Source organism: Muntiacus reevesi, chromosome 2, assembly GCF_963930625.1.
Source record: "Muntiacus reevesi chromosome 2, mMunRee1.1, whole genome shotgun sequence".
Classification (NCBI taxonomy): Eukaryota; Metazoa; Chordata; class Mammalia; order Artiodactyla; family Cervidae; genus Muntiacus; species Muntiacus reevesi.
The window spans coordinates 27446408-27472126 of record NC_089250.1 but is presented as its reverse complement, the minus strand read 5'-3'; the positions used below and the strand labels follow the sequence as shown (position 1 = coordinate 27472126).

General features: G+C 44.3%; 1 protein-coding gene across 2 annotated transcripts; it reads left to right on the top strand.

The window, feature by feature from the left end:
• The first annotated feature begins 773 nt into the window (after positions 1-773).
• SEPHS1 (selenophosphate synthetase 1) lies at positions 774-25347 on the top strand. Of its 2 annotated transcripts, none has more exons than XM_065921125.1 (9): positions 774-1094; positions 3813-4082; positions 9128-9231; positions 11109-11216; positions 11877-12031; positions 13817-13907; positions 15820-15919; positions 22552-22764; positions 24248-25347. In XM_065921125.1, the coding sequence occupies exons 2-9, from the start codon at positions 3890-3892 to the stop codon at positions 24460-24462; spliced, it is 1179 nt and encodes a 392-aa protein (XP_065777197.1). In that variant the 5' UTR covers positions 774-1094; positions 3813-3889; the 3' UTR covers positions 24463-25347. The 2 variants fall into 2 exon arrangements, with proteins under 2 accessions (XP_065777197.1, XP_065777198.1); XM_065921126.1 differs by lacking the exon at positions 774-1094 and adding an exon at positions 1657-1914.
• Positions 25348-25719: the final 372 nt, after the last annotated feature.

The window sequence follows — 25719 nt, the reverse complement described above, 5'->3', positions numbered from 1 at the left end:
AATATATTTGGAAAATGCTGAACCATTCTAGAAAAGATTGGTCAGAGTTTCCAACTTCTCGGTTTAAAGGGAAGCACGAAAAGGCGTCGTAAGAAAGCATTTTACTTCACTGTCTTCAACAATGTGTTAGAAAGTTGAAAACCTGAAAAAAGTAATCTCAGAAGCTGAATCGCTCCCTTGGGTGTTCATTCAAACACACGCAATACTAGGCTGCCATGTTGACTTGGACCTGTGGAGAGCAAACAATGTAACTGAGGAACCTTAAGCTCTGACTTCCTACCAAACGCATGAAACGTTCAAGAAACTTCGCAGGACGTATGCGTGTTCACCAAGGCTCGTGTGAGCTCCCGAGCCAGGCTGAACAATAGAAGGGAGAATCGTTATTAATCAAACGCGCCGTCTGTGTTTCTAAATCCTTCGTCGCGGCAGAGGGGGCATTCCCTCTGCTCCCACCCGATTTTCAAATTGTCTCCGTGCTCATTGTCTGCCGGTAGGAACGCCGGCAGCGCTCGGGAAGCAGGTACAGCGTCCCGCAGAACGCAGCACGGTTGAATCCCGCCAGGTTTTGGGAAACATTCCCGGCCCTTCCAGAGGGTCAAGGAAAAGGAGGTGGCCCGGGCGCCAAAGGCTGCTGCCAATGCAACTCGCAACTTTTGAAATCAATCCTTTTTGCATCATGCAACGGATGCCACCGCTCCTCGGGCTTGCAACCCCCCACCCCTCCCCCGAGACCAATCATTGCCGCGCTCGGGCCTGCACATCGCCCCCGCCCCCTTTCCCGGGCCGCACGCAGCCACCGAGCCGCTCCGGCCGCGGCCCGCCGCCTCTTAAAGGGAGGGAGCCGACCCTTAAAGGCCCCTCGCGCGCGGCGTACGGCGGAGCGCGGCGGCCCTGGTTCCCGGCAGGGGCCCGCCGAGCCAGGCCGAGCCCCCGCGGCGCCCAGGCGCGGCCCGGGGCCCTCCCGCCCTCCGCGCCGCCGCCGGGAGAGGCCTTTTTATTCAGGCGACGCTTAAGGGAGCCCGGCCGCACCCAGTGCATTGTGGGAGCGGCGGAGTCCCGTTCGCGGGAGGAGGCGGAGGGCGCAAAGCGAACCGGTAAGCGCCTGGCTCGGGGAGGGGGGGCGAGACACCAGGCTTAAAGGGGAATATTCGTCCGCAGGCCCAGGGCGGCCGTGCGGATCCCCCCGCGGGCCGCCCGGGCGCGCCGGGAGCCGTGCACGGCCGGCGCTCTGCAGCGCTGCCTGTAGAGGGGCCGAGCCAGGGCTTGGTGGGGCCGCTTTAAAAAAGAAGCACCGCCCGCGCCGCCGCCGCCGCCGCCGCGGCCGCCGCGCGGGGCCGGGGAAGGAGGGAGGGAGGAGAGGGCGGGGGAGGAGTGGAGGGGGAGGGCGGCGGCGGCGACGCAGGGGTTAATTTTTTCGCCCGCCGACATTTTTTGTGCGGCGGCGGCCCGCGCGCGCCGCGAGAGAGCCCAGCCCGGTCTCCGGGGCGCGGCGCCTTCGGGCCCTCCCCGCCTCCCCCCCCCCCAGTCCGCGCGCGCCCTCTCTCCGGCCCCGCGGGCGCCTCCTGACGCCGGGCGCCCCGGCCCGCGAGCCCGAAGACCCGTCGCGGCTAGTGGGGCCGTGCGGGCCTCGCGCCCTCCCCGCGGCCTGGGCCGCGCGGTTCCCGCTGCCGCCGGGACAGAGAGCGGGCGGGCGGGCATGGCCCCGTCGGCCGCCCCGCTCCGCCTCCTGGCCGCGCCGCACAAAGAACCCGGGCCCGGGTGGCCTTTCAAGGCGGCAGCCAGGGATTTAAGGTGTCCCCGAGCGCTGCCCTCCGCCACCCCGACGTGTGGTTCCCGCTGGGCACGCGCCCCTTGCGCCCACGTCGCCGCGTCCTCCCTGTTGTTTGTTTCCTGGGCTTGGGGAGCTTGGGGGAGGTAGGTACCGGGCCGGGGCTGCGCTCTTTCCCGCCCCCACTCACCGCGCTCCCCCGGCTCTGCGGCCCGCTTGGCGCCCTCGTTTGTAAAAACTAAAACGTGACTGGGAAAGAAAGGGTTAACCGTTGCTTTAAATATTCATGTCATTGTTTTAAAGGTGTAAACAGGCGACTTTGGGGTTCTAGTGGACTGCATATTATGCAACCCCCCCCGCCATTAATTACACCTTTCTGCAGGTTCCCCCCCCCCCCCCGCGCCAGTCTCCAAAAAAGCACGAATTTTTTTTTTTGAATTCAGATGTGTGTAATTTAGGTCCCTTATTCTATTTGGAATTTGGAAACTCCTGAGTGCCTTCCGGGCTTAAGGTGTTTTAAACTTTTTGCCGTTAAAAATCTTGGAAGATTTAAAACGAAGCTAGCCTCCTGAATTCCAGATTCCCCTCCCCGCTTTTATTTTTGGATAGGGATTGGAGGTAGGAAAATAACTGGATGCCTCGTGAGTTGGATTTTTTTTCTGCCCCCGGTAGGAGTGAGGCGGTGTTAAGTGCGAGGCATTTGGTGAGGAAAGGACTGTTGTTTTTGTTCCAAACCCTTCCAAGTCAAAGTGTTGCTGGACTTTCCCAGCTGTAAAATGGCTTCAGAATTCCCATGTCTGTAACTTGATTAGCCTTGTACCCTCCTTTTGCACAGGTGTTTTCCTGTACTGTCGGAAGGTTCACTTCTTCACAATTGTAGGTTTCAAACCAAAATCATTGCTCACCCCAAACATGGTCTTGTAAAGACAGTTTGGATGACTGCCTGAACTCAGGCTTTGTGAGATTTATTTTAAATGAGTGATGTGCTTCCCAAGGGATCGAAAACTCTATAAATGGGAATTATGTTCTTAATCATGAATTTTATAGGGGAAACTGACCTTAAAACTTAGGGTGTCTGTTTTTCTGTACCCAATAAAGCATCAGTCTGGAAGTTTATAAACCCCGGGAGCGCAGGAAAGGTTTTCATCTAGCCCCAAGGCTTCAAACTTACAAAGATTTGTTCCAGAAACTTCCAGCGGTACCCCAAACTATAAATGCTAGTGATTTAGTACATTTTATCACTTTAGATCTGCAATGAAACAGTGAGGAGGAGTAGTATATTTTGTCAGTGATTTTGTTTACTAGTTAGTTGGGCAGCATTTGCTTTCTAGGAAATAGCACTGAATTAAAACATCAGAGAACTAACTTTCCACTGCTCTGTTGTAGAAAATGAACCTTGCTGTGTTAGAGCAGCCATTCCAGGTTTCAAATTGTGTTCTTTAGACAGGCTTCCTATTAGTTTTGGATTGTTTTGTGTACTTCTGACTCAGAATCAAAATCCATTTTTCTAAAACCAAATTTAGCATCATAAAGAATTTCATCAAATGCATATCCATCAACTTCCATTTCATCAGAAATGCCTGTTAGGTATTTTATTTTTCTTTTAGATAGCAAAAGGTCTTCCTGAAAAGTCACTTTAGTCAGGGCATCTCATTTCTCAACCATAGTACTTCCTGGTTGATAGGTGAAGTGACTCGTTTTCCTGTAATGCCACCAGCTAGAAGAACGTTTGGGACTTTTTACTCAAGATGGCACTGTGTCCTATAAGCCAGCTGGCTCCTAGTTCTGTTTTCTTGGCTGCCCCTTGCAGCCACAATTATAACAACATAGATACAGAACGTGTCTCTAATGGTACAGTGACTTTTTAAGACTTACTGGCTAATACGTCACTGTGTCAAACCATTCTGGCCCCAGATAGCGTTTTCCTATGATATTGGTGATTTCAGCCCATTTCATGTTTACTTTTCACTGTCATATATTCACTTGATTCTTGGCAGGTACTGGTGAGAACTCAATGGTGTCTTTGTGTTTTGGTGCTACCCAGGTGGATCTATAAAGAAACCAGCTGCGTAGGAGAGGGAGGGGAGGAGCCCGGCCGTGAGGTGTGTGGGCCCAAGAACCATGTCTGCACGGGAGTCCTTTAACCCGGAAAGTTATGAATTGGACAAGAGTTTCCGGTTAACCAGATTCACTGAACTGAAGGGCACTGGCTGCAAAGTGCCCCAAGATGTCCTGCAGAAATTGCTGGAGTCCTTACAGGAGAACCACTTCCAAGAAGATGAGCAGTTTCTTGGAGCGGTTATGCCAAGACTTGGTATGTGAACCACTGTTTTCTTTCATATTTCCCGAGTAGAGCATCTTGGATGCATTGTTGACAGTGAGTCAAAAGCTGGAGTTCTCTTTTCCCATGTTGGCCTTTAAAAAAAAAATTTTTCTGCAAGAAGGATTCAGAGCAAAGCAATGGTAACTTACCTTTTAACTTATTTGGAGGAACTATTTGAAATGCATCAAGAAATGTGCTTTAACCATTTTAAAGCTCTATATGATAGAGACAACTGTTAACAGTAAAGGTATTTTTTATTAAATCAGATTAGGGTAGTTAGTGGTTCCGCATTCTTGTACAGGACTGGGAGAGCAGTGACTGGGTTGGGGGGAACTCAGGGCTCCTCTGCAACAAGCATCACTAGAAAAGTTCTAGGGAGAAGGGAGGAGAAAAGTGCTCCAGACACAGAAGGTGGAAACACTGGACTGGGTCTATACTTGACCCCAGCTTGACATCTGGACTTGCGAGCTGTGTTTCCTTGACCACCCGGTTCCTGGTGTCCTTAGTGGTTTACCCTTCCTCAAACATTGAGCTCAGAAAGAAAGTCTCAGCTACTGGGATGTCTGTTAGCTTCTGTGTGTGCTTTGTTCAGGATGTGATGCAAGACTTGTGATCACTTTGCCTTTTGAGTGTTAGTTGTATATTCTAGGAGCTTGTGGATGTTTTGTAGTTACAGTGTGTGACTTGATCAGCTTTCCTGCATAAGGTTTTAAATGCATTTCTTTTTGCTTGTATATGATCACACTGTCTCATAACATTGGTTTTGAACCCAGGATACTCCTTTCTTTCCTGATTGTGTAGAGCAAAGTTGCTTTGGGTGGGGGAGAGGAAAACTCACTTCCTGCACTCTCAGGGCCTGTAAGGACTCCTAGGAGCTCAGTTAGAAAACTGCCCTTGGGAATTCCCTGGTGATCCTTGGCTAAGACTTCGAGCTTCCAATTCAAGGAGCCCGTGTTCAGTCCCTGGCCGGGGAACTAGATCCCATATGCCACAACTAAGACCCGGTGTAACCAAATAAATTATAGAAAAAGAAAACTGTCCTCATCTGTCTAATGTCTCAGTGTGGAAAAATACCATGTGAATGAGGTGGAGTGGATGTCAGCTTACTTGGCAAGGAATGAGAATATACTGAGAAAATCGTTAGATAACTCTGTCTGGAAAAAATAAGCTACCGAATGGGCAACAACAAATGCGTAAAAACCTCATGGATGGGACTTCCCTGATGGTCCAGTGGTTAAGAATCCCCATTGCAATGCCGGGGACAAAAGGTCAGTCCCTGGTGGGGGAACTAAGATCCCACATGCCTCGGATCAGCTAAGCCTGCAGCCTACAATTACTGAGCACTCTCGAGCCCGTGTGCCACAAGTACTGAAGCCCATGAGCCCTGGAGTCCATGCGCCGCAGCTGGAGAGTCCGTGCACTGCTCCGAAAGATCCTGATGATGCAGTGAAGATTCTGAGTGCCGCAGTTAAGACCCAACACAGCCAAATAAGTAATTAAATTAAAAAAAAAAAAAAAAAAACAACTTCATGGATAAAGCAGTAATTCCCCTCTGTGATCGCCCTCTTAGACTTACTGAGCACTCAGGCAGTTGGTCCTTCCAGCAGTCCTGTGGTGCTTAGGAAAGCTGGGTAGCCTGTTTCCTGTCACTTGGTGGGGGTCAGAACTTGAAATCCACATTTTTCCATTCCTCTGCTCACCATACTGCTTGTCATCTGATTTTTCAGTCCAGACATGTTTGTGGGGAAAGGAGCTGCAGCAGTTGTAACTCAGCAGTGACATCACGGGAACTAGCCAGAAGAAAGAGATATAATAAGTGTTACACTGTACACTCTTCTTAACCCTCTTGAGCCTCAGTTTCCCCATCTGTAATATGGGCTAATAATACCTGTGGTTTGCAACTGTTTTGAGTACCAGAAATTATCTGTGTATATATGTGTACCATATCTGTACCCACACACATAATATATACATGTTTTATGTATAATGTATGTATGTTTACACATAAGTCTGTTGGCATGTTTTAAAATTTTTTCTAAAACTGTCATTCATATTTTCTGCTGTCTAAGGATAAGCCATAACAGTTGTAAAAGATACATGGTTCTTGTATTGTGACGAACTGTTATGGTAAGTATGTCTTGGAAGTTGGTATATGTGGGACTTCCATGGTGGTCCAGTGGCTAAGACTCTGCCCAGGTTTGATCCCTGCTCAGGGAACTAGATCCCATGTACAGCAACTAAGACCCAGCTCAGCCAAATAAATTTTTAAAAAATTCTTTAAAAAAAAAAACTTGGTACATCTGTTGCTGATGCTTAAGCTTTGTCACATGTTGACGGCTGCTGGCTATGGAGGTAGTATGATGATTTAGGTTGTTTTTTATTTATTTATTTTTAATTTTTTTGCTGGATGGTTTCAGTCTTGCTGAAGCTTTCTAGAATTCCCCTTCAGCCACTGATCATTTGGAACACCCTGCTCTGTATTTGAGGCTTCCTCTCCTCTAGCATCTTCCTTTGTTCCCACCCACACTGTGCCTCTGTCCTGCTCTCTCTACTTGATATACTCATTTTCAAAGCCCATGGCCCATCCTAGGCTCACCCTCTCTCTTCCTTTCTTGAAATTTGATAGGGGATTTGTAAAGCAGTCACTACAGACTGAGATGAGCCCCCTGTGTCATTTAAATTTTCCTAGTACAGGTAGTTCCCATTAAAAAAGAAGAATCAGGGACTTCCCTGGTGGTCTAGTAGCTAAAACTTCTTGCTCCTAATGTAGGCGGCCTGGGTTCAACCCCTGACGAATTAGATCCCACATGCCACAACTAAGCATTCACATTCTGCGACTGATGCTAAAGTTAAGACCCGGCACAGCCATATAAGTAAATAAATAGTTTTTAAAAATATATCAGGTGAATTTGATTCTATTGTATTTTAACTTAATATATAAAAATGTCTTTTCAATGCATAATTAATATAAAACACTGCTAACGAGATGCTCAGAGAAGGCAATGACACCCCACTCCAGTACTCTTGCCTGGAAAAACCCATGGACAGAGGAGCCTGGTAAGCTGCAGTCCATCGGGTTGCTACGAGTCAGACATGACTGAGCGACTTCACTTTCATTTCACTTTTCACTTTCACACATTGGAGAAGGAAATGGCAAGCCACTCCAGTATTCTTGCCTTGAGAATCCCAGGGACGGGGGAGCCTGGTGGGCTGCCGTCTATGGGGTCACACAGGGTCAGACACGACTGAAGTGACTTAGCAAGCAAGCAAGCAACGAGATGCTAGCTGAGATTTTTCTCAGGTCCAAGTGTTTAAAACTGAGTGTGTTTTACACTTGCAGCGCATGTTACTCTGGAATTGCCATATCTTACTGTGTGTGGCTGGCAGTTCTCATGTGGACAGCGCTATACTCTCCTAAGTAAGCATGCAGTGGTGTCCTCGTGGAGAGAGGACACGTGGGTGATGGGAGCTTCTTGTCAGCCCCAGGAGTGTGCTCAGGAGTCATGGTTCCCACTCTCTGATGCTGGATAGAGAGAGAAATTAACTGGTCTACAAATCAAGAAGATTGAATTCAAGTTTAAGATTCCCATGTTGGGAAATATTTAAAGCTAACTTTCAGCAACTCCTTTTTTAGTGTCTCTTTCGATAGTCCTATAGTTTATATGAAAACCTAAAAGGAAACTCCCTCTTTTCCAAAGTGAATAGTAACGTGTTTGGGATACCCAGTTGTTGGCATGATCAATTTCAGGAGAATCATATGAGTTTAATTGTGGTTCTTGCCGTTCCCACTTGACTGCTGCAGAGTAGCATTCGTGGGCATTTCCTTGCACATGCACCAAATGAGATGTACTGTCGCACACTTTCTGATCACTGGTAATGAGTGTTCCATGGTCACAAATTTGTGAGGCTTGCCATTCTGAAACAAAATCCTCCATTCCCTAACTGGATCTTCCACCAAGCGTTTCTGCTTTGCCATCTAGTGTGGTAATAAAAAAAATCAGCCTGCCATCACAGAGTGATGTTTTACTAAACTTGATTTTATTTCTGTGTTAGTAATACTGGATCAGACCTTGACAGACTACCCCTGGGACCCGGCCTGTCTGCAGGGGCAATTGTGAAAGCTCACACATAGTCCTGTCTGTAGGATATGGGTGTGATTTATTCTTGTTTCATTTGGGATTCTGGGTGAATCTACCTACTTCCTTTTGTACTTTGTCCTGATTTGTCCTTTGCCCATTGTGTTGCAAAATTGAAATGCTTCCTAAGGGCCAGGGGGCATCCCCTTGAGAAAAGTGTTGGGAAAGCCCTCCATTCAGGCAGGGGGCCAGTCTAAACTTGTAGTGTTTGCATTGCAAGTGATTTTTTTTTTTTTTTTTTTTTTAAGAAATACAACCTACAGTAACTAGTCCTGACTGTTTCTAAACCAATTTCAGGAAAAGGGAATTATTTCTAAATAGTCCATCAGTTGTAAGATCCTGTGGGTACCACAGTGCATGTGTGCATGCTTGATTGGAGTCGATGAATACTTGTTCCAGCTTTGTCCTTTTTCCTTTTTTGGTCATTTTTTACTAAAATGTAGAATAGCATTTTATATGTGTAAAATATTTTACAGACTTTCTGTTGGAAAAACAGAATGATGCCCAAATATGTACTCTTGGCTAACTATGGAGAAGACAACCCAAGTTCCATCTGTGCTGTTCTCATCTTGACGGAAATTCTCTATGGTGCCAATCACCTGATAACAGTAAAAGAAAGGAAAATTTCTCTGCAAGGCATCTTTAGAGTCTCAAAATTGTACCATGTTGAAGTTGAGTCTTCATGACTAACGAATTGTCTTCTCGTCTGCTATCTGAAGCTGGCTTTGTTTCACATTTATTTCAGTTACACTTCTTGATAGGAAGCATACTGCTTTGTTGGCAGTGAGCGGTGCTCCGTAAGAGGCCTGTGCAGAACCCCTCCTGTCAGAACACTGAAGGTACAGGATGACGCCACTCTCCCTGTTGACTTCTGGCTGACTGTGACTCCCCTCTTTGCAGGCATCGGCATGGACACCTGTGTTATTCCTCTGAGGCACGGCGGCCTTTCCTTGGTTCAAACCACAGATTACATTTATCCCATCGTCGACGACCCTTACATGATGGTGAGTTTGACCAGACATACTTTTATATCTACAACTGCTTACTCGTTGGCTTTGGAGTGGTGGCCGGGTTTTGTATGTGTGGGGGGGGGGGTTTAGTTTTTGTTCTGTACGAACTGTTGTTCCTCCTCCCACCGTGACTGTGCCACTGTGGGCCTGACTTGATTGCTCCCTTGCTCACGCTTGGCACCGTGTGCGAGGCAGGCGGGGCAGATGCGGGGCGTCCCCTGCTGCTCTCGTATCTGCGCACATCTCTGCCAGAGCACCTACTCAGTGTGTCTGTGGAATGATGTGTTACTAGTTTTCTCCTTTTGTTTCCTTGTCCATGTTTTTCTTTGACATTTGTAAACTCTACTTTCCTATGTTTCACTATCCTCTGTAATAGGACAGATCCTGCACGTCTCTGTCCAGAAATAGAGAGCTTAGCATCTCATCGCAATGAACTTGACCATTGACCCTGACTCTGGTCACTCCTCTCGCCGTGTCTTATTCCATAGGGTAGCCGGTGGGTCTCCCTGCTGATCATGCTCCACTTAGATACCCCTGCCTTCTCATTGTGGGGTTGCTGCTAGCAGCCCCTCCCATCTACCCAGCTGGACCCTTTCTTGCACCCTGGCAGCTCCTGGAGGAGCCGATGAAGAGATTGGGAACATCCTATGCATAGGAAGTGCCAAAGGGCCCTCCTGGTGCCAAGGGCACCGGGAACAAGGTGAGGAGGGAGTGTTCACCATCAGGTTCCAAGAGAGGCACACGGGCTCCCAGAAGCCTGTTTCATGCCCACACCCAGCTGTCTGTCCTGGAAAGCAGTGCTCCCATGCACGCCATGCCCCTGGTGTCCTACCTGTCTGGGGGCCCAGGTGGCTGGAACCAGAATGCATCCTCTGCCCGCATCTCGCTGAAGGACCTGAGAGCCCAGCAGAGAAGGGGCAGCACACCTCTGCAGCCTGGGCTGTGGTCGGCACCTCCCAGCATGCTGACCAGACTGCCCCTGTTCCTCGTGAGTGAGTCCCAGAAGGTGATCCAGCCCCTTGCCAGCCTGCCCAGGAGTTGTAAGACAACATAACGGTAAACGAGCAATGAAGTGGCCACTGGAAGTGATAGAAGCTTGCGGTTTGATTACCCTTATGTCAGAAGTAAAGTTTGTCATTTTCTCCTTTCTTGTTTAGAGAAAGACAACTTTAAAAAATTTTTTCAACCTCTGTCGGCAGCAGAAAATCTTTTATTACCACGTTTCTATTGAGTACTGGTTCAGAGTTCTTCAATAAAACCATATAGTTTACTGGGAAATGCCTCCCTTTTTCTTTAGAAAACAGTCTGGTTTCAGGGCTAGGTATTGTTCATTTCTTCCTTTTTTTTTTTTTAAACCAAGATGATTTTCCTGTTTATCTCATACAGCTTTGGAAAGGAACCCAAAAATTTCTCCGAGTAAATAAAACCTATCTTCTCTGTAACCAATAAAAGTTGGCCCTTTTTAAGAATCTGTTCAGGATAAGTGACTGTTCCCACATTGTCTTTAATCTTTAAGATGGTTGTTTCCCAGCATTTCCACTCTGGCTCCTCTGCAACCATCTGCACCACACCCACTTCTCTCCACCATCTCCCTGCTCTGGGTTCTGCACCTAAATAAATGGCAGGTTTCTCCTGATGTTTTAGAATGGCAAAGAACACAGAAATGCTCTGTGCTGTGCGAAGGAGAGGTGGTGGCAGGAACGTCTGAGCTTGGTTCTGTGGTGGAGGAAAGGCAGCAAGTGTGTGAGGCTCAGCTGCTGAGGCCCACGTCCTGGAAAGTCCCCTCCCGGGTGCCTCTGGGCAGCCCAGCTCTCCGTGTCCGCCCTGGAAAGTCCCCTGGGGTCCCCGCTCACGTCTCCCTTCTCTTCCAGGGCAGGATAGCCTGCGCCAACGTCCTCAGTGACCTCTATGCCATGGGGGTCACGGAGTGCGACAACATGCTGATGCTCCTTGGAGTCAGTAATAAAATGACCGACAGGGTGAGTAGGAGCCTTCCAGCCCAGGGTGTGGCACCGAGGCCGTCACCCTTCTCTCTGGTCACTGGATGGTGACACCAACAGTGGTGGGGTTGGGGTGTCCCACTGTTCACATGCTCACCTGGCGGCATCTGTGGCCTCGCTGCCTGACCTGTTCTTTGACCGAGAGGTGAATTCCTGTTTAGATTATTTTTGACAGGTAATTGGTTTCATCCCCACCCCCTGCCATAGTTCGCCCTGCTCGTAGAATTGAGCGTTCAGTAGGCCCTTGTCTGCCCCCACAATGTGCTCCTGGGCCTCTGCTTGGGCACAGCTCTCTGGGGCAGACGTGGGGGTGCATGTGAGCTGGTCTTGGGTGGTTGAGGGCCGTGGAGAGAGCCCATTCAGATGCAGGCAGCCCTGAACACCCAGCACATTTCCAGAGTTCACTTCTCTCATCCAAGCTCCATTCACAGTGTAACCTGCAACCTCTTCCAACTTGTGATAAAAGAGCTACAGAGTGAGCTGTTCCTACCTCTTTCTGTTACTCCCTGCCCCTTCTGGAAACTCTGGTTTTATGATCTTTTCTAGTTTATGATCTTTTCATAACTTTAAGTGTATTGATTCTCTTTTCTGGGTTTTCAGCTGAATGATGTGACTTTTAATTTTCCTTTTAAACCCTAGGAAAGGGATAAAGTGATGCCCCTAATTATACAGGGTTTTAAAGATGCAGCAGAGGAGGCAGGAACGTCTGTAACGGGCGGCCAAACAGTGCTCAACCCCTGGATTGTTTTAGGAGGTGTGGCTACGACTGTGTGCCAGCCCAACGAGTTTATCATGTAAGTCATTTTTCGTTTCTTGTCACCTGGCCTGGTTCACTCCCCAAAATTTCACATGACATAAAATTCAGTTTTTTAAAGTATACAGTTTACTGGTTTTTAGTATTCACAGACTTATACAACCATCACCATTGTCCAATTCCAGAACATTTTCATCTCCTCAAAAGAAAACCTTATATTCATAGCAGCCACTCCTAACTCCCTCCTCCCCCACTCCCTGAAATCCACAAATCTATTTCCTGTCTCGTGGATTTGCCTGTTTTGGACATTTCATATAAATGGAACCATGCAACAAGTGATGTTTTATGTCAGACTTCTTTCACTTAGCATGTTTTCAGGGTTCATCATGTTGCACGTGTGTTGGTACTTTATGGCTGAATAACAGACACTCCATTGTATGGACAGACCACAGTGTGTTCATCCATTCCTAGGTCACAGGCCTCTGGGTTATTTCCACCTGTTGTGAGTGATGCTGCTATGAACGTTCATGTGCAAGTTTTCTGTGTGGACATAGATATCAAAAAAGACAGTAAACAAGTCTTGGTGAGGATGTGGTGACATCGCAGACCTTGTCCATGGCTGTGGGGAATGTAAAATGGTGCAGCTGCTTTTGTTCCTCAGGTTCAGTAGTCACCACATGACCCAGTAATTCTTAGGTATCTGCCCATGGGAACTGGAGTGTATGTCCACACAAAAAACTTGCACGTGAACGTTCACTCACTTGTTCACTGTCTCTTTTGATAATCGCTGTCTTAGTGGGTGTGGGATGATAGCTCAGTGGGTTTTGATTTGCATCTCCCTGACGGCTAATGCTAAGAGCATCTTTTCATGTGCCTTCGGGCCATTGCCAGGTCTTTGGAGAAGTTTCTCTCTTAACACAAGTTGTCACTTTTCGTGTTTGACATCTTATTAAGAAAACACCTTGCCCTGTTCTCTGAAGGAATCAGAAGCTCTATTTGTGGAGTGGGTTTTGTGAGCGGTTGCCGGGTCCATTTGTTTCACAATTCCAGAAGTGTGAAAGGGTGTGTCTGTGGGTTTTTAACGCACTTGGATGGTTGTTGTCTAGTGTCGGGGAACCAGACAACTGTGTGGACAGTTCCTTGAACCAGGACAAGAAAGACATGAGTGCTAGTCGTGAGGGTACTTAGTGAGACAGAAGTTTTGTTCAGGGGGGCAGTCTTTCTGTTTTTAGGGGTGCCTCTTCTTTTGTTTTTTTTGGTATTTGCCTTCTGTCTTTAAGACAGGGCCCAACCAGGGATCCTGTGTACCAAGGAAACTTACTGGTCATAACTCTGATTTGACACACTGATGCTAAAATCACCAAAACATTAGACCCATAATCGAACAGCCTGAGAAATCCCACCTGCATCTCTGCTATATATGTGTTTGTAAAAAAGAAGGAACAGTGTTTGTTTCAGAAGTCTTGTTGCCTCAGAACCCTGGTAGGTCTGTATTGAAAAGTACAGGGCTTGACTGAATTAGGGCCTGATGATGTCTTTGAAGTCTAAGCAATTTGCCTTTTTGGAAAACTAGGAAGTCATTGTCCTGAGTATTGAAGTCGTGGCCTCTTCACTTTTCATTTAATGTTTTGTTTTGTTCATCAGTCGTCCCAGTAGTAAATGGTAAAGCTCTGCCATCAATACATGGCAGTAGTTGGCTTAAATATGAGTGACTGCAAACACACATGTGGTCTTACCACAGACCTTTTCTTTCTTTTGTTTAACCGATGATGAACTTATCTCCTTGGTTAACTTGATGAGAAACTGCCAGTGTTCTCTTCTTCAGGCCAGATAACGCAGTGCCGGGTGATGTGCTTGTACTGACAAAACCTTTGGGGACGCAAGTGGCCGTGGCCGTGCACCAGTGGCTGGATATTGTAAGTGACCTTCACCTTCTGGTGGCAGCAGTGTGTCTTCTAAAATGAGCTCTTGGGGACTTCGCTGGTGGTCCCGTGGCTAAGACTCCATGCTCCCAGTGTAAGGGGCCCTGGGCTCAATCCCTGGTGAGGAAACTAGATCCCACATGCCCCAACTAGAGATGCTGCATGCTGCAACTAAAGATCTCATGTGCCACTAAGACCTGGCCAGGCAAATAAATACATAGACATTAAAAAAAAAAAATTTTTTTTTTCTTCTTTTAATGCACTCTTCTAATTGTAGTACCAGAGAGTATAGTGTCAATCTAGACCTTACAGAAATCCTGGGAGTTGTCCCTATTCTTTTATTAAATCCAAGTTTCATGTATCAAGTGCTTGAAGTAGGTAAGCCCCTGCTCAAGGTTCAGAAGTACTCCATAAAGAGAATTTGGGAAACAGTTGAGTTTATCTATTCATTAGTTGCTGAGCTGGCTATATCTTATCACTGAAAATTAATACATAAGAGAATGTGTGCAAAGTTTGATATTTGAGGTATAAATAAGGCCAGGCTTATTGACAATTTAAATTATTTTACTCATGAGTTTTTTGGTCATTTCTGGTTGCTTGTTTTATCTTTTTAAGCTAATTAGTAAATCAGAACATTTTGATAAATAATCATCTCATGGAGAAAGCATCTAGAATATAAAGATATTTATCCTGAGTCACTTTTCTACTGCATTGTGATCAATCATTCTTCCTTTAAGACTTTCTTCACTGCTGTAGCAACTCAAAAATGATTGTGGTATATTCTCACATATCTCAGTGCTTTCAATGTCTACAATTGACATCTGAAATCACTAGTCCTGAGAAACAATTGAAAAAGAGTAATTTTATGTTACTCATCAACCAGATAGATCTTAGCTTGACAAACAACAGAGAAAATCTCTAAGGAGGCCATATTCTTTAGATATTTTTCCCTTCTCATTCAGCAATGATGGGGACATTTCCCATCTAGTATGACCACTTGTGAATCAGACCACAGGACTTTGATTTTTACCAATTTCTTAAAGATGCTTAGAATTGAAAAAAAGCAAGTTTCAAAGACTAAGTAACAGTGTGATACCCTTTCATAAAGGTTGGAAGCAACCAAAGAGTATTGTTTGGGCATCTGTATGTATGAAGATACTGCTTTTCAAAAGGCAGGGAAATGACAAGTATAAAATTCAGAATCATCATTACCTCTCGGGGTGAGCTGGGGGGCAGGGAATAAAGGAGGTACACAGAGATAGACTTCCGTTGGGTGGTAGATTATTGAGTTTGCTAAAAATGAGTGAATTCATGAACGCTGGCTATTAATGGGCCACAACTCTATGTCATGAACCCAGCATTGTGATGCTAGGCTCTTTGACTATCAGACTGGGGAAGAAGAGGGAAAACAGTGATATTTCAGAGGATGTGCTATGTGGTCACTCTCAATGTCATCGGAGCCAATGCTAATTTGAAGTTCTTTCCCATTCATTTGTCCCACTAGAGGACTTGATCCCAGAATTCAGGGAGAGTCAGTAAGAATATTAACGCAGTTACACGAAAAACATGAAAAATGTGAGCCATCAGCTTACAAGGGGGGATGAAGAGGAGAGCCTAAGGACATTCACAGCTGTCCTGCTGGTTCACATCTCCAGTAAACTGCAGTGTTGACCACAGAGGTGCGGCTGAGAGCAGAGAAGATGCCATGATGATACATCTAGTGGACACCTAAAATGATAATCACAGGGGATGGGGCAGTGGGGAGTTAGAAAACTTTTGTGTGCAGAATTAGATAAGTAAAACTCCTCAAGATGACTAAGGAAAAAAATAGGCTTTTTCAGTGGTTAGAAACAAAGATTGATCACAGTTTTTCTCTTTTCTCCCTCATCTGTGTTCCTGTCATCAGCCTGAGAAGTGGAATAAAATCAAGCTAGTGGTCACCCAGGAGGATGTGGAGCTGGCGTACCAGGAGGCTATGATGAACATGGCTAGGCTCAACAGGACAGGTACGACCGGGCTCGGGTCAGCAAGCTTTCTGAGACGCAGGATGGGAGCTATTTCAGACTTTGTGGGCCACAGTCTCAGTTGCACTTTTTTTTTCTCTCCTCATGACTCTTTTATCATTGTTTTAAAAAAAAAAACTTAGCTGGAGGAACTGGCAATCAGCCAGATTTGGCCAGTGACTACACAACCCCTTCTGTTGGTGCCTAGAGCCCTGGTGGGAATCCAAACACGTTGCATGTTCTTGACGTAAGCGCAGGGTAAATGTGATTTGCCTTAGAGGAAAAAAAATCATGCTTATTATAGAAAAGTTTTTAGAAAATATAAAAAGGAAAGGAAAAACATTGTTCATAGTCCCACCACCCCAAAATAACTTCTGTTAATACTTTTATGTGTTTTTCTAAGATTTTTATCGATGTTTGGTTGGTTGGTAGTTTACTTTTATCTTATCGTTGATGTTGTAAACTAATGGTTAGCATACATTTTACTTGTGTTTGGAATTTGGCAGGGGCAGGTCATGGAGCGGGATGCCAGATCTTAGTTCCCCAACCAAGGAAGGATCAAACCCATGCCCCCTGTAGTGGAATTGCATAGTATTACCCACTGAACTACCGGGGAAGACCCCGGAATTTGCTTTTATTATTACTAAATTCTATTTTCCATATTATATAATTCTAATACACATGATTTTTAATGCTGGATGTTCTATCAGAGCAATATGCTGTAACAAATTTGCCTTTTGCCTACTTTTGAACAATTTATTTTGAAATCAAATTTTTCTATACCTTTATTCCTACATTCCAAGAGTATTTCTTTGGCTCTATTCCAAATTAAGTTGAATTGTAATTATTTAATTCTTTGTTTTCTGATATTCTCATCACTTAAAACCAAGGCTTTTCATTCCTACTTTTCCTGTGCCGTGTTTAAGAAGTCTTTTTTTTGTCTTTCAAATTAAGTAGTTTAACAGTTCGAAGGTGGTTTGTAATGGATTTATTTTTACTTATATTTGTGCATTTAAGATTCCCCTATCCTTAAGTTTTAGACATTCTTGATAGGAATATAGCAGAAAACTTATGGAGGCGTGTTTGGTCGTATGTAGCAAAATTAAGTGTATGTGTATTTTGACCCAGAATTCCCACTTCCGTGAGTCTGTCCCAAAGCTACAGTGGCCAAAATATGAAATAACATTTGTACAACACTCTTCGTTGAAGCACTATTTATAATTGCAAAAGAAGGGTGCAATCTAAAGGTCCATCGCTAGGTGACTGACTGGGATTATCTAGTCTCCATGCAGCGTGGAATACTATACCCTATAAAAAGGAATGAGAGAGCTTTATTACCAGGAAGCTATATGTAGGATATGACCAGTGAAAAAAGCAAAGGACAGCATATATGTAGTATGCTACCTTTTGTGTGTTCATAAATAAATATGAGGCAATAATACTTGTTTTAACAGTGAAAAAATAAATCATTAACAAAAATTATTACATATACAAGAGAACAGGGAGGAAGCAGACCCTCTGAACATGCTTTGTTTCATAAGTTCAACTTGGAAATAAATGTTTTGTGTATTTTTCTGTACTTAAAAGAGATATTTTATGGATCCAAACCAAATTTTTTAAGGTTGTCCAACATATGTCTAAGCTAGTGGCAAAATGACATGAAGAACAATTATTTCAAATCTCTTTGAGCCTGGTATTTTCTGGGTACATCCCTAAGACAAAAACCCACAAAAATATTTCACTGTCAGTGGGTTTGTGTTTGTGAGAATGTTGTATATTAAGATAAATAAGTGAATGTAGTTAGGAACAAAGACTTCAGAGAGAAGTAAGAAAATCAAAGAAGCTAAGTTAATTAAAAACTGTCATCTTTAATTTTGAATTATCAGTGTGAGCTCAGGATTATTTTTTTTCTCTGAAAATGTTGATTTCTGAACCTGTTGAAAAGGCCGAGAAGCAGTGATAACCAGCAAGGGTGAAGTCTTAGTGCCCCAAGTCGGAAAGTTACTGTTTTCCATTAAAAAGTACCAGGACTCCCTGTGGAAATGACAGGTTCCAGCTCTGGGACAGGAAGTATGGAAGATAAGCTTGATTTCCTGTGCCTGGAAGGGGTGGTGGTGTCACATCCCCACAATGTCAAGGAGCTCCCGGTTGTCATGGGGGTGGAGGGTACAGTTTGAATATCAAAGACCAGAGTTACCATATCAAGTATCTAAACAAATGGTAATTAAAACTTTTTGGTCACCTGGGTCACCAACTTGTTCTGAAATAAAAGTGGTCATCCTCTTATTTTACCTGTCTTGTATGGGGTGAATTTCAGGGAAACCATATTTTCTAAAATAGTTCTTTATCGAAGTCACATCTAAGAAATACAGGAAGACTGGTTGAATTGCAAAAGTTGCCATTTTTGCTGTCCCCTTGGTTAAATGAACCTCAACCACCAAACATCAGTGGCTGCTGAAAGCTTTTGGTGAAAGGTTCGTGTTGATGATATTACCCCCCCATCCCCCATGAAGGATTCTTGCCAGAAAAAAAAATGAACCTGAGTCTCTTCGAGCCTTGGTCCTAAACACCAGTACGGGAAATAGGGAAGATGGTAGAATATGCCCGCATAGGAGAAGACCCCCAAATCCAGAATGGAGGAGATGCTTCAGGAAAAAGTGGCTCAGTTTCTACAAATAAATGACACTGAGAGGGAACTGTTATGAAGTTTCAGAGAGAGCAATCAAATGTAGTGTGTGTTTTGTTGGTATGATAATGATATTGTGGCTGTGTTACAAGTTTTTTATCTTTTAGAGGCACACACAGAAATGCTGATAGCTGAAGGGATATGACTGGGGTTGACTTTAAAGTTTCCTATTGCACCTCTCACATCCCCCAGCAAGTTGGCAGGAAAAGATGAGACCCCAGCAGATCAATGGTAATGCTTGAGGCTGGGTATTGTTAGGTATGTGGAAGTTCACTGTGGTGTGCTCCTCTCTCTGCTTCTGTGTTTCATTGAAATTTTTGTAATAAAAATTAGCAACAGTCCCTATAAGAGAAGAAGTGGTGACCAATACCTTAAAAGTAGAATCCCTTTTCCTTAGTGGCTCAGGCAGTAAAGAATCTGCCTGCAGTGCCAGAGACCTGGTTCGATCCCTGGGTCAGGAAGATCCCCTGGAGAAGGGAATGGCTACCCACTGCAGTATTCTTGCCTGGAGAATTCCATGGACAGAGGAGCCTGGCGGGCTACAGTCCACGGGGTCACAGAGAGTCAGACGTGACTGAGTGCCTGACACACACTTCCTGACTGTAGGATTCGGTGTGTCCGCTTGTCTCCTCTGGTCCTCAGATCTTGTCTAGGATGGCCCTGGGAAGAGCTGCAGTGTAGGTCCCAGCTTTGTTGAGTGTCCTTGGCTGCCCCACTGTGCCAGGTGTAGGTGGGTGTGTTAATAGGATGGCCTGTTCTCAGTGGTGCTTAGCTAGCACTATGAACCAGACTAGGGTCAGCTCTTCACTCAGCATGTGTTGTTGAGGATATACCTAAGTAAAAGATTCAGGTCTAAGGAAAGATAAGAGAGGTTTTATGTACTTGTGCTTAGTCGCTCAGTTGTGTCCAACTCTTTGGGACCCCATGGACTGCAGTCTGCCACGCTCCTCTGTCTGGGATTTCCCAGCGAAGAATACTGGAGTGGGTAGCCATTCCCTTCTCCAGGGGATCTTCCTGACCCAGCGATCGAACCCAGGTCTCCTGCATTGCAGGTAGATTCTTTACTTTCTAAGCCACCACGGAAGCCCAAAGGGAGAAAATGTATATCAAAAAGAAGGTCTTTTCCTAGTGGTGTAGTGGATAAGAATTCACCGAGCCGATGCAGGGGACACAGGTTTAGTCCCCAGTCTTGGAAAATTCCTCATGCCATGGAGCAACTAAGCCTGCATGCCACAACTACAGAAGCCCACACGCCCTAGAGTCAGTGCTCTGCAACAAAAGAAGCCACTGCAGTGAGAAGCCTGAGGCAGCAACGAAGACCTAGTGCAGCCAAAAAAAAGAGAAAGCATTTACCCAGAGCACTTCTGTAAACATAGGGCATATTTCATTTCATGAGAAAGACATTTAGTTTTTAAAAATTAGCAATTCAGTTACTCCCCCCCAAATGAAATACATAGGTGTGACTCTGAAAACATGTCCAAGCTCTGTATGAGGAAAACTATAAAACTGATGAAACAAATTAAAGATGTAAATAAATGGAGGTATTCCATGCACATGGATAGAACTCAGTATTATCAAGATGTCAGTTCTTCCCAACTATGGGTATAATGCAATACCAGTTGCAGTTCTAGCAAGTTATTTTGTGAGTATCAGCAAACTGATTCTGAAGTTTATATGGAAAAGCAATGAACCCAGAACAGCCAACACAGTGTTGAGGTTGGAAGACTGACACCTCCTGACTTCAAGACTTCATATAAAACTGCATGGGATGGAGAGGGAGGTAGGAGGGGGGATCGGGATGGGGAATACATGTAAATCCATGGCTGATTCATGTCAATGTATGGCAAAAACCACTACAATGTAAAAAAAATAATAAAAAATAAACCAAATCTAATTGGAGAATAATTGTAAAATAAAAGTAATAAACCAAATCTAATTGGAGAATAATTGTAAAATTAAAAAAAAAAAACAGACATCAAGACAGTGTGTTGTTGGTTTAAAAAGAGAGATCAATGGAATAGAATAGAAAGCTGAGAAATGGGCCCACATAAGTATAGTTGAACTGATTTTTAACAAAGGAGCAAAGGTAATTCAAAGGAGAAGGACAAATCTTTTAAACATGGTTCTTAAAAAGTTAGACATCCATAGGTAAAAAATGAATCTGGACACAGGTCTTAAAACCATCATAAAAATAAACTCAAAATGGATTGTAGACCTAAATGTAAAGTGCAAACCTGCTAAACTCCTAGAAGATGGCATAGGAAAAAACTTGGGTGATCTTGGGTTTGATGATAGCTACTGAGATAACACCAGAAGCACAATCCATAAAAGAAAAAATGGACAAGTTGGACTTAATTAATATAAAAAACTTCTATAGAAGAGACTGAGGATAAAAAGACAAGCCACAGATTGGAAGAAAATCTTTACAGAACACATGTGACAGAGGACTGGTATCCAGAATTTTCAAAGAACTCTTAAAACCCAACAATAAGAAAATCCAATTAAAAAACGGGGGGGGGGGGGAGAGATCTGAATAGATACCTCACCAAAGAAGATATACTGATGGCAAATAATTACGTGAGAAGATGCGCCACATCATATGTCATTAGGGAATTGCACATCTGCTGGAACAGCTAAAGTCAATACCAAATGTTGGGGAGGGTGTGGAGCACCCCATTGCTGATAGGAATGCAGAATGGTACAGCTGCTTTTTTTTTTTCTTAGCTTTATTTATTTATTTTTTTTTCCATTTATTTTTATTAGTTGGAGGCTAATTACTTTACAATATTGTAGTGGTTTTTGCCATAAATTGACATGAGTCAGCCATGGATTTACATGTGTTCCCCACCCCGATCCCCGCTCCCGCCTCCCTCTCCATCCCATCCCTCTGGGTCTTCCCAGTGCACCAGCCCTGAGCACTTGTCTCATGCACGTCAATGTTTGTCGTAGGTTTATTCAAAATTGCCAAAACTTGGAAGTAGTTGGTAAATATATAAATTTACATTTATATAAATTAATATAAATATTAAAGTCCTTCAGTAAATATATAAATAAACTGGTCCATCTAAGTAGTGTAGTATCACTCAGTACTGAAGAGAAGTGAGCTATCAAGACATGGAGGAGCCTTAAGGACACATGACTAAGTGAAAGATATCAATCCAAAAAGATCAAATACTGTATAATTCCAACTCTGACCTTGTAGAAAAGGCAAAACGATGGAGAAAGTTGAAAGATCAGGGGTTGAAGGAATGGGTGAGAAGGTGGACCTTGGGATTTCCAGGGAAGTGAAAATACTCTGTGTGATACTCTAATGACTGGATACACAATTCATACAGCTGCTGCACGCGTAGACGTCAAGGGTGAAGCCCAGTGTAAACTGTGAACTGGGGTTAACAGTAACATGTGGGTGCTGACCTGTCCTGGCAGCACACTGGTGCTGGCTATCCCTGTAGGAGGGACGGGCAGGGGCAGGGACCGTACAGCAACTTTCTGCTAAATTTTCTGTAAACCTCAGACTATTCTAAAAAATAAAATGTTAATTTTTTAAATTAAAAAATAAAAGATTAACCTTTCAGATACCAGGAATGTACCTTGAATTTAGATCAGACAGTCTTAAAAGGTCTTGTTCTTTGATTTTAGGAGAGTATGACAGGTTTATCTTCCATGGAGGTAGCATTTCCTCTCTACAGATAGTTTACTAGGGCTTTACTGTTGGTTGAAGCTGCTGTTCTGAGTGATTCAAAATGAACTACAAAACCAACTTTCAGAATTTCACTCCAGATTTTACCGATGTTTAAAATCCAGCTTTCATCATTCCTGTATGCTGTCTTCCTGACGATTTAGCAGTTTTGAGACCAAAGCGTCTCTAAGATTTTGAATTGAGGAGGGGTGTTTTGTAGGAGTCTGTTCACAATAACCATATGTCAAAGGCTTCTCTGTTCTCTGGCAGCGGCAGGACTCATGCACACGTTTAACGCCCATGCGGCTACTGACATTACGGGCTTCGGGATTCTGGGCCACGCACAGAACCTGGCCAAACAGCAGAGGAATGAGGTATCCTTTGTGATTCACAACCTTCCTGTCCTGGCCAAGATGGCAGCTGTGAGCAAGGCCTGCGGAAACATGTTTGGGCTCATGCATGGGACCTGCCCAGAGACATCAGGTACCAGGGCCCTGGCCCGGATCAGGGGTTAATGCTAGTGAGGCCAGTGGGACCTTCCCAAGGAGGGGGAAGCCAGGTCTGGGAGCAGGGCCCCAAGGTGTGAGGTCTTGGCTGGGAGGATCTTCAGCCTGCTGCCCTCTGCCACGGTGTCTCCGGCCATCCTTCCTGTGATATGCAGCGCTGTTTTCAGTCCACTGTTTGTGTGTTTGGTGATGGGATGGGAAGAAGGGAGGATACGGGGAAAATAGGTCATCACTCAGTTTCCATTGGAAACTGAAGAAATAGCCAGTGTATCCATAGGTTACATTGACAAGACTGTATTTTTTTCCTTGCAGAAGTCTTAAATTGCTGTTTTAAGAATGAAATAGTACATGATATCTCCAAATTACCATTTTTCTTTTTGTCCCTTTTTTTTTTCCTTTACCTGGACTCTGTTTCATCCTTTCAGTTCCATCCCCCACCCGTACCTTCCCTCCCCCTAGTTTCTCTTACTTCTGTTATTCTTCCTCTATAACTCAGTAACTGTTTCCCTGTCCTGGTAAAAAAGTTGAAACATCTGGGAATTAAGTAAAGTTCCCGTGCCTAGACTGAAGCCCTAGGTTGTCAATCTGAGGTGGGCCTGGTCATGAGAAATTCTGACCCCTGGAGGCTAAGACCACGAAGCCCCACCCAGCACCAGCCCTGGGGGCGGGGATGGGGGGATCATCTCAGATGGGCCTCTCAGCCATAGAGAGGACCCTGCCACTTGCTGACCTCAAAATTAGGAAATCCACTCCCTCAAAGTATGCTCCAAGAGGGAGCTGGGCTATTGGTAGAACAGCACCTGCTGCCTGGCAGGTGTGGAATCAGTGTGAATAAACTAATGAATATTCCTAATACAGTCTGTCTCTATTAAAAAATGGGAAGTTTCTCATTTTTTGTAAAAGGTCATATATATTTTTTTCCCAATTGTGTTTCTTCTACTTACAAATACATGAAATTATTCTGGCTTAGCTAATCGGGATTTATTTTCACATATTTTGTATTTTTCTATTTTGAAGTTAATGACAGAGCCAGTGACAGAACCTAGATACTTTGAGGCACACACACTTTTATGGCCTTAGTTTTTAAATTAAAAAAAAAACAACATGAAAAGCCTTTTTTTGGTAAACTGAGGGCTCCATGTAGAGAATCAGATTGAAAATGAAAAGATCTCTCTTGTTAATACTTATAGTGTTGCCTGGGAAAGATTGGCACCACATACCTTACTGCGCCTCAGACACTTCACTCCTACACAGCATCAGATGATTCACAAGGAGGGTGTTTTCATGACTTAAAGTTTGTTGTTGTGTGTGTTTTGAAATATAGTAGGAGTTGAGCAAGGAATCACTTAGCGACTCCACAGTGCAGTCGGTGGAATAAACGCAGGCACTGCAGACCTCTTCTGGGGAGACAGCGGCATCACTGCTAACGGTGTTCTTTTTTCTTCTTTCCCTTTTGCCAGGCGGCCTCCTGATCTGTCTACCACGTGAGCAAGCAGCTCGATTCTGCGCAGAGATCAAGTCCCCCAAGTATGGTGAAGGCCACCAAGCATGGATTATTGGGATCGTGGAGAAGGGTAACCGCACAGCCAGGATCATAGACAAGCCCCGGATCATTGAGGTCGCACCGCAGGTGGCCACCCAGAATGTGAACCCCACGCCCGGTGCCACCTCGTAATCTAGGCCAAGGCAGCTGTGTGGTTTTGTTTTTAAATAGCTCTATTTCCTTTATCATCATTTCAATTAAAGACTATAAACAACAACGAAAAATCTCATTGTGTCTACACATCTGGTGACCTTAGGTCGATTTGTGAATGGATGCAATTAATCAAATAAAATCCATTGCCTTTTTTTCCCGTTACATTAACTGAAGATGCACCTAATCTTGAGGCAGCTTCTGAGTTGAGAATTATATTGTTATCCAATACTGTTGATTCATTTTGAATCTTTAGACACTTATCTCTTGCCGAGTAGGCTCTTTTTAAAGGTGCTTTCATGTAGCACAGACATTACCTGTCGTAGTGTCATAGCAGTTTGTGTCTTTTCATTTTATGTATATTTATCATTATCAGCCTGATCCTTTTTGAAGTGTCTGGAATGGTATTCTGGTGGTATTCTGGAAAGACAGGCTTGGTGAGGGAGTGACACAGCAGTGTCCCAGTAGCAAGAGGGTTGCATGAGTCCTTCTAGTCTTCTAATTCAAGAGCATCTCTTTGACCCAAGAGTGCATTCAGCTAAACCAGGCAAGTGCTTAACTCTGCATGGAAAGCACTTTGAAGACAAAAAAGAAATGTTCTTTCTTTCTTTTTTTTGTAGCCTTCCTAATACTTGCAGTAGTATCATTAACTGTTTTCTTTATTGATAGCAAAAAAGGACACTTTTTGCAATGTAATTAGATATTCAATAGCACAGCAAGGAATTGCCTCTGAAAGGGGGTTCATGTATAATACTCATTTACAAGTCAGCATATAATTAACTACATAAATAATTTTTAAATATAATCAATAATAAAGACTGTTCTGTGGATAGTCGTGTTTAATACATTTTATATTTTGTATAGTGATTTCAGACCTTTTGTTTCCTTAAAATCCAGCTGTTTAGCCTGATTCTTAGCATTATTTTGTCCTTTGCGCCAGTACTTTTCCGTGCACGCTTCCTGTGATCTGTGTGGAAACCTGCATTGGCCAACCATGCAGCTTGAACTTCAACTTGTTATTCAAATAAATATTTAATTTTTTTTTATTGCTCTTGTATAATCAGATGCCCCATTTAGTATTATTTTAGAAGCATCAAGAGGGTTTTGGCTAAAATACAATTTATTGGGGGAAAACTAGATTTTAGTTTTATAAAACTTTTAAGTCTTTCACGGGACCTATATTTTCTTGAATTAAATTTTGTAGTTCTAGAACAAATAGGTGATCTAAAAAGGTGTTTA